Source organism: Nanorana parkeri, unplaced genomic scaffold (assembly GCF_000935625.1).
Source record: "Nanorana parkeri isolate BGI_ZX_2015 unplaced genomic scaffold, ASM93562v1 scaffold349, whole genome shotgun sequence".
Classification (NCBI taxonomy): Eukaryota; Metazoa; Chordata; class Amphibia; order Anura; family Dicroglossidae; genus Nanorana; species Nanorana parkeri.
The window spans coordinates 501,002-510,693 of NW_017306617.1; the positions used below are offsets into that span (position 1 = coordinate 501,002).

At 41.4% G+C, this 9,692-nt stretch overlaps 1 protein-coding gene across 2 annotated transcripts in view; it reads right to left on the reverse strand.

The window, feature by feature from the left end:
- THOC2 (THO complex 2) overlaps positions 1–9,692 on the reverse strand; it is a 132,702-nt gene that overhangs the window by 75,752 nt on the left and 47,258 nt on the right. For both annotated transcript variants that reach the window (XM_018558626.1, XM_018558625.1), the window contains exons 13-15: positions 4,028–4,069; positions 2,980–3,110; positions 2,216–2,317 (exon numbers count right to left, since the gene is read on the reverse strand). In XM_018558626.1, the coding sequence (XP_018414128.1) occupies positions 2,216–2,317; positions 2,980–3,110; positions 4,028–4,069 (275 nt within the window). The remainder of the gene's footprint in view (positions 1–2,215; positions 2,318–2,979; positions 3,111–4,027; positions 4,070–9,692) is intronic.

A 9,692-nucleotide genomic window follows, 5' to 3' on the forward strand; every position in this document is an offset into this window, starting at 1 on the left:
CCAGCAATACATTGTACACTGTATGTATAATGTATTGCTGGGATTTGTTGTACTCCTATATAGCTGGTGGTATTCTGCATTGCGCTGTATAGAGGACTACAAATCAAGGAATAATACATTATACAGCACAATGCGGAATACCACCAGCTATAGAGTACAAAAAATCCCAGCAATAGTACATTATACAGTGGTGCAATGCGGAATATCACTAGCTATAGAGGACTACAAAACCCAGCAATAGTACATTATACAGCGCAATGCAGAATACCGCCTATTATGTACTATTGCTGGGATTTGTTGTATTCCTATATAGCTGGTGGTATTCTGCATTGTGCTGTATAATGTACTATTGCTGGGTTTTGGAGTCCTCTTTAGCCGGTGCCATTCTGCATTCATTGCTGTATAATTTTTTTCACCTTTCCATTTCACTATATTGTTACCCACACTTTTTTTTTCTTTTTTACTTCCACCGCTCCAAGCTTGCTCCTGTGATGGACTGCAATCTCAACACAAACTAGAATTCCCATCACTGGAGCCATTTTTAAAAATGTATTTTATTTTTTATCCGATTAATCGAACTTAACAATCGGCTAACTAATCGATTTTGAAAATAATCGTTAGCTGCAGCTCTAGTAGTTAGAATAGTACTCTAGTCAGCAGTCATGAAAAGCACTGGCTATTAGGCTATGTTCACATCATATCCAGACCAGATCTGCAAATGCATTGCAGCGCGTTTTTGCTGTGTGCCGGTGCTGGGTATTTTTTTTAGCTTAAAATGGGCTTTCAGGTGCAGTCCAGTGCTTCTGCAAGCCTTTTTGATGTGTTTACTTGCGTTCCATACGAGAGCAAATGCGACGAGCAGTATTTTTTATTTTTTTTTCTGGACCTGAACGGACTTGCGCTGGTGTGAAGAGAGCACAGAAATGGCATAGGGATGCTTTTTTTGGTACACAAAAAAAACAAAACTGTTCTAGTCTGGATATGGTCCGGACCAGTGGCGTAACAATCGCCATAGCGACCCAGGCGGCCGCTATGGGGCACGGCCGCCTGGGTCGCTATGGTGTGGGGGGGTGCTGGCTGTCAATGTTGTAAACAGTGGTGTAACAATCGCCATAGCGACCCAGGCGGCCGATATGGGGCCCGGGCACAGGGGGGTTGCTATGGTGTGTGGGGGTGCTGGCTGTCACAGACACAGCTCAGCAGCGGCGCATTTCCCCTCAAAGCCGCTGCGGAGCTGTGTCAGTGACAGCCAGCTGCTGCGGCAGACGAGGGCGATGTTTGGAATGGAGGAGGCGGGGCCCGCCTCCTCTTACATCACTTGCCAGCGACCTAAGAGCAGGTGGGGCCAGTGATGTAAGAGAAGGTGGGGCCCGTCGATAGCAGAGGAGGCGGGGGAAGTGGACGGAACAGGAGTCGGGGCCCGGCGACCACAGAGGCGCTGACAGGTAAGAGATCTCAGACCCTGCAGAGCCCACTATAGAGAGCCTATGGTGGGCTCTGCAGGATCACACTCCGCTGGGGCTCTGCAAGTGGCATAACTAGCAATCACGGGGCCCCATACAAAATTTTGCTATGGGGTCCTGTGATTTCTAGTTACGCCCCTGGTCCGGACATGATGCGAAAAAGCCCTCAGGGGAAATTCTACAACACATACTAATTAACTTGTATAAATATTTATGGCAGGTCTTCACCTAAAAAGAAGAAAAAAAAAAAAAAAACCAACTCAAAACAAAAAAACTTCCTGCTACACCAAACCAGCTCACAACAACACAGCTTCCTGCTAAATCAGACCTGACACAATGTTCTCCTATGGAAATGAATAAGCCAAAGGTTTTTTGGAAACAGCGGGGAAGTGTTACAACATTTGTCAGTGCTGTGATCAGCAAATCCATTTGTGCAAGCCAAGGTTTGACATGAAAGTGGGGGGTCAGAAAACTCTAACGAGTGGGAAACAGCAGAGGTTACAGGCTAAGTAGATTTTTCTCAAGATTTACTCATCTAATGCTAGTGTACTGTATTCTCTATCTCTTGCACTCATGTTTACTAATTTTGCCCCTACTATAGAAATATAAAGCAAGAAATTATTGAAAAAATACAAGCTGTTGCTAGAACCATAAAATACCTGATTCAGTAGTTGTAGTACGTGGCACAAAACACTATCTTCAATTACTGAAAATAAAAAGTACTTCAAAACATACTGAAATGTTATACTTACTTCATAATATATTTGGCCCTATCAATGGTTTGTGCTTTAACTCTGACCAGTAATGGGTGACTGTTGTACGTTTCATTCTTCCATTGCCCATACAGACGATACCTTTAAATAAGGCAAAGACAATTACTAAAACATAAATCAGGTTTACATTTTGTGAAATTAAATACATATCATAGTTGGATTATAAGTTTAGGTTATAACACACTCTGGTTTCCAATTCATCTAGGAACCATAAAAGAAAGCAAATAAGCATTAACATTATGTTAAGCATGTTAACAAAAATAAATATAAAACCCTTTAACAGGGAAGCTACAAAAGTTGCCTGGAGAATTATATAATTTCTTTATAGTTATTTTAAGTCACTTCTAAATACAAACAAATATTCACCAGGGGGTCTATCCACGACACTGGCTTTATAGAGGGGGGTTCCTAATAAGGCAGTGCAACATTAGCTATCCCGTTGTGAGCACTTCCTCTCTCATAATGTTTGACTGCATGTACTTTGGCATCAGTTTTCAAATTAATTGCTGTCCACACAGGGAGCCCCTGGATCTTGGAAGCAAACTCTACAATGTCCAAGTTGGTGCTCTCTCCATTCTATAGTCTAATGGCACAGACCCTTCTGATCACTAAGGCACTAGCCTGTTGGATGGTGCTCAGCAATAACAGCCTCCATATTTTGTCTCAGTGTAGGTTTCTCTTACCAAAAGCTTTATGCCAATGTTGAATGCAAACAGATGTATTAATCTTTCATGTAAGTTTACCTGTATAGGTATGGAAAAGTTTTCATCATGCCCCAGAGTTCCTCAGACATGCATGCGTTGCCTTCCATTAATGACAAAGAAGGAAGTAACACCTGGTCTGTAATGCTTAGCAGGCAGCTGAATAAAATCTCCTGTGGGGAAAAAAAGAGGAGTCGATAGCAGTGGCATATTACATACAGTACACTTTAGATCATGGCACCAACATCACATTCAATGAAAATCACAGTACTCAAAGCACAAGTACTTTTGCAAGTGTAAACTACAGTCTAAAAGTAAATCACATTTGAACATCCTTTACAGTTCCTACCAGGTCTAATAACCTATTTTCAAGCTATCACTACACTTCCAAGCAGACTTTGTATCTAAAGGGCCACATAGAGGTCAAATCACAAGTGTATCAGATATGTTAACTATTATTATTTTAGCTCATAATTTCGCATTAAAATGTTCAATTTACATGCAAACATGACAGGATATGGATTATTACACTTTACATTGTAATTTAACGCATTTATTTCCATTAAATTGATATTTTTTTCTCATGGATAGATAATTTCCCATCTTACATGGCTCATTTTCATCTCTCCTCAATTGAAGACGGACGGAAAAAACTCACACTTCCCATCACCCAGAAGTTAGCAGTATTTTAGAAACTCTAGAACTCTAAACTTTAACTCTAGAAATACTCTTTTAAAAAAGTAACCTAAATATGTTTTCATATCTTCAATAACTAATCACCTACATAACTTGTGTTCAAATCCTATTGCGAAGGAATACAAGTTGCCGCAATTAAAAGGTTTCCAATGACCACGTTTTTCACCAGTGTCAAGTACTAAACTGTGCAGCAGAGGCCCTCTCGGAAAGAAGTAGATGAAGGCATCAATGGTTACAATTTGTGGCCTCAATAGCTCCTTATTTTAAACCATCATCCATTGTTTCAATTAGATTAGGGCTCTTCTTTTAACCAACTAATTATTCAGTAATTTTTAAAGCATGACTAGTAGCGAGTTAAATGCATTGTGTTTTTTTTGTAAAAGAATACACTTACCATTTTTTCTTTATCTTCTCCTCTGCCTGCATCAGATTGAAACTGAGAACAAAAGAGTCAAAGCGAACACATTACACGGTTTGCAGTTCCCCTCAACTAGGTGGGCTAAATGCATGATAAAATACTACAATAATAGAATTTTCAGCTAGGTAAACAAACACATAATTACCTATGCACTGAGAAATGGGCACAAGAATAGCTCACAGGAGGATATGAAAAGGGAGAGCTCATTATCATAACTACACTGGAGTGCCTGGAGTTTCCAAAGAAAGGGTCACAATGGTAAAAGTTTATTATATTTTAGGGATTTAGCTTCACAAATCTCCAAAAGTAAACACGTTTCCCCAAGAAGTTATTTTCAATAATTAAGATGACGGCATTGATTCAAAAAAAATAAGCACGATCTGCACAGAAAAAGCATTAAATACTCACCTGTCCCTTCAAACTTGACTGTCATGCATTCCCCAATACAGGACAAAACAGTGATGTAGAAGATGGGGGAAGAATCTTCAGCATCCAGCACACTTCCAGGTAGAATAGTGCCTGTCCCCTAGCTGCACTCGGGTTTCTTTTGCTGTCCCCTACAACATTACTGTGTCCCTGTGGTCAAGAATGGTCGATGGATGAAACAACAGACAGGGGACACAGACATGGAGTACTCCCAGTTGTGTCAGAATGCAGGATTTTTCAGCAATCTTCTCAGTGGGTTTTAGAAGTGGGAGAGGTGAATATTGAGGGGTCTATTCACGAAGCAGCCGAAGGATCTAGCCGTAGCTTCGACCAATCCTTCGGCTAGCTTCAGCCCCAGGACCCCTTCGGTCACAATAGCCTGTATAGCGCCCGAACTTAGCCGAGCGGCTGCAAATTGAAATAGCCAATAGGAATCTAGCAATGCATTCCTATGGGCAAAAAAATGTTTTTTGTTTTTTTCTATTCTGGCACGTCTCCGTGTCAGAATAAAGAAAAAAAAAAGACAAATCAGTGTTTGTCTCCTGGGCGGCCGGGAGCGGGAGACTACCGGAGCACCCGGGAGAGTTTTTTTCTCTCTTTTTTTTTTGACGGCAGCAGAACCGCCGGCCAATAGAAAACTATTCGGCAGAGCTAGCTGTCATTGCTAGCGCCGCACAATCGTTTTCTTTTTTCTTTCCTTTAACTATATTTCTGTTCTGCTCGGTCCCTCTGAGGGACCGAGCAGAACAGCCAAGCCGAATGCCGCTCAGCTGCATTCGGCTATTCACTCGCTGCTGTTCGGCATCTATAAGAATAGACCGAACAGCAGCTAGTAGCCTGCCGGAGGTTCGGCTTAGCCGATCCAGATGTTCGGCCGACCTGAAGTACGGCTGATTTCAGCCGATATACGGCTGAAATCAGCCGTACCAGCCTGGAGTGAATAGCCTAACAGCGTTCGGCTCACTTCACTTCAGGTCGGTCTTTCACTCGGCTGCCTACGGCAGCTTAGTGAATAGACCCTTAAGTTTTTTTTTTTAGCAGGCTGGGAATCTTTAGTTTTTTGTTTTTGTTAAAACACTCCGGCAGTCTAACAAACCGTGAATCATCATGTCTAATATAGTGTATTGTAAGGACGCTGAGGGACATTCCATTGAAGGAGTGGAAGGGCAAAGAGGCTACAGGGACCAGTCTTGCAGCCAGATGAGTCGGAGCACTTAACCCTTGAAGTGCAGGGGTAGCCCCAATACAAGTTCATCTGTCTGGAGTTATTCTTTAATAAGCAACAGAGTTGCTTTAAAAAGAAAAGAAAAATTCTAGTTTTCCAATTGTTACAACATAAAGTGTATTTCATAGCTCTGACCTAACATCCCAGTCATTGAATAATGCATGTCTTCAGCAACTTAGGAGATGGCATATTTGTTTTCTGTAATATTACACTTCACAGAGGTTACTTTAAGTTTATTTAAGTGGTAAGAAATGAGAGCACTGCATCACTTCTACAGAGCTGGGAAGCATGGACCCTAGAAGCAAGGAGCATAAAAAGGGACCTTTCAGTAACTAATATTCTACATAAATTCTGACCGTCACAATACTGTATACAGCAAAAGTATGATTTTTCAAGAAAAGTGAACCTTATATCATTAAGTGCTTGTTTCCACCAGCCCGTGCACTCATCGCACTGTCCTGTGCCCAGAACACAAAGGATCTCATACACAGTCTGCTTGCGTTCTGGGGTGGGAGGGGGCGTGGCAGTGCCATTCATATCAACGGCACTGCAGACAAGCCCCCTGCTCAGAGTGCGATCAGCCACACAGGACCGTGTGGTAAAACAATGCCCTGCGTTACAGTGCAGTACGATCGCAAAAAATCGTGCCAATAAGGCCCATTCATCGTAAAGTGCAATTCCACTTTTGCAGTTGAAGTGGGAAAACACCTACTTTATATTTCTAACATACAATAGAGAATATATTATATATAATCTCTATCACTGCAACCGCGATCAATGGATTGCAGATGCAATGCTTAAACTTCTGCAGAATCTTCCTGGCATTCCTACCTAGCCTCCAATCATTCTAACTGACCCTGTATGTACTGTGCTGGCAGATCTCATTATCAGTTGTAAACTTGATGTAAACATTGTATATGGAAGCATTGTATATTAATGAGACGAAGCTCAGTCTGATCCTCAGTTTGTCCCTATACTATCCGGAGAAACCCAGAATCTGAGCAACAGCTTTCAACAAAGATACCTGTAAATATTATCCCTAAATATTATTTTTAGCTATGCGGTGTTAATAGGAACACATTAATATGGACGTTTTCTTCAAATTTAACTGCTAAGGCAGAACCACACTCTACTGTCTTAATTTGCAAAACAACTAGCATACAATAAGGTATAAGTAAGCCATTTGTTTGGTTTGGTACCAACATTGTGTAAGCAAGAATACATTCTAACCTATAAGATCTTATTTTGAAGCAATACACAGGAGCACAAACTACCATGTTAAGATGCATGAAATAATTTAAATTATAGCACGATGCATATTATATAAAACACAAGAGAATCACTGTCATTCTCATCTGTAGGGCCTTAACCATTGGCCTTCTAATCTACCTCCATTTGGTAGCACAAGCTGTTCTATCGATCTATCTATCCATCTGCAAACATTTGTATTGTGAAAGTGATGAAGCAAAAAGGACTACATTTCTGATCCCTAGCTGTGTGGTTCTCAGAGCAGAAGCCTCTGAATGGTCTTCATAAAATGTCATGCTTAACGCAGCCTTGTAACTACCACACAAAACAATAAAAAAGAGCCAGCCTTCACCATCCAGTAAGGCGAGCAGGACTCTCGAGGTAAAAGTATAGTTCCACTTTTGCAGTCAAATTTGAGAAACGCCATCTATGTTTGCCATGTGCTCCTATTCACAGATAAATTGTTTCTTTGGAGCAGCATTTTACACAGCCTGAAAGCTATACTGAACAATTTCAAAGGACGTACTGAGGACAGAGGGAGTTACTCCCCCATTATTATACAATTTGGAGTACAAGCCTTGAGTGTTAACCATTTGTTAGGACAGTGTTGAAATCTAGCATACAATAGATAATGAGATCTGCCAGCACAATAAAGATGGGGTTAATTATGGTAAACATTAAAAAGGGTAAGTACACATTTGTATGTACTATGCAGTAATGGACCCCAGTATAAAAAAAAACAACAATTTAAAGCAGTCAAATAGAGCTTACTTTAGATGACACTCCTGTAGGCCAAGCATAGCACATTTACATACAAAGTTTAACTACACAGCATCCTCCTTAACATTAAAGGAGAACTATGGGGCAAGTGAATTACACTCACCCCCATAGTTAGAGCCGACCTGCGACATCAAAACTGTCACACCTCCCTGCAGAGAGTGATGACTGTCAGTTACCACTCCCCACAGGGATTCCCCCCTCCCTGATTCTCCAGCGCTGACTAGAGGGACAGACTGGGGAGGGGGCAGGCAGAGCGCCGCTGTCAATCAGCCAGCCGGGTGAATCTTGACAGTATTGTCAGGATCCGTCCCGGCTGTGGTGCTCCCAGCATAAAGCAGGCAATAGCTCGCTATATACGGAGTTTTGGGTCACAGGAAGATGTTAGTATATGTCCATCCATGAACCTAAAGGGAACTCTGAGATAAAAAGGTTACCCCATAGTTTTCTTAAATTTGGGCAAGCTAGGAAGGATTATTAACCACTTGAAATCCGTGGTGTTAATCCAGGCCATTTTTCAGTATTCAGCGCTGCGGTACTTTGACTGACATTTATTCTGTCATGCAACGCTGTACTGAAATACATTTTATACCATTTTTTGGGGACAAATAGAGCTTTCTTTTGGTGGTATTTAATCACCACAGCGGTTTTTATTTTTTACTATACAGATGTTCCTCGCTTACCGACTAACCTGTTTTGCGACCACCCGCACTTACGACAGACCGCCGATCGACCTCGCGCATCAGCGCGCCGTGTCGCCAGCGGAAGTGGTGTCCTCCGATCTTCACTGCGGGTCACGGTAAGTATTTTCATTGCCCGATGTACAGTACACTGTTTTAGAGCTGCAGCTAACGATTATTTTCAAAATCGATTAGTTAGCCGATTATTAAGTTCGATTAATCGGTTAATCGGATAAACAATAAAATACATTTTAAAAAATGGCTCCAGTAATGGACTACTAGTTTGTATTGAGATTGCAGTCCATCACAGGAGCAAGCTTTGGAGCGGTGGAAGTAAAAAAAAAAGTGTGGTGTGCAATATAGTGAAATGGAAAGTTTATAATTATACAGCAATCAATGCAGAATGGCACCGGCTATAGAGGACTACAAATCCCAGCAATAGTACATTTTACAGCGCAATGCAGAATATCACCAGCTATAGAGGAGCACAACAAATGACAGCAATAGTACATTATAGCTGGCGGTATTCTGCATTGCGCTGTATAATGTACTGTTGCTGGGTTTTGTAGTCCTCTATAGCTATGTATAGAGTTCCTCACTTACCGACCAATCTGTTTAACGACCTGGTCGTAGGAACGGAACTCGGTCGTTAAGTGAGGAATACCTGTATTAAGGAAAAATTACCGAAATCAAAAAAACAAACAGTTTCCCCTATATTAAATGATAAAACATTACCAAATTTTTTGGTAAAATATAAAAGACGGGGTCACGTCGGGTAAAAAGACACCAAACATGCCAAGCCTTTAAATTGCGTGCGCGTGTGAAACCTCAAAAAAACTATTATATCCAAAATTGGCCATAGGCGACGCTTTAAAAGCTTTTACCGCTCATCAGTTTAATGTTATCAGTGATTGATAGCCCTAAAATGATTGCTGTTACTTTGACGTTCGCGGCGATATGTAACGTGTGTAACGCAATTGTCGTTTTCGCGCGCTGGTGCACCGGATGCATATTTACGTTTATATGTGTGTAAACGTGGGGGTGGGGGACTTAAACATTTTTTTATATGTGACTTATTGCACTTATTGTTATTACATAGGGGGATAACAATCCCCCTATATAATAGCACAGGTACACTGACAGGTCCTCTTTATTGAGACATTAGGGGTCTCTAGGACCCCTGTCGTTGGGGACCCATATATAGCAGCCACATGACTGACAGGTGAATGCGGAAGTGATGTTATACACATCACTTCTGCATTCGCAGCCCGGAGCTGATCTCCCT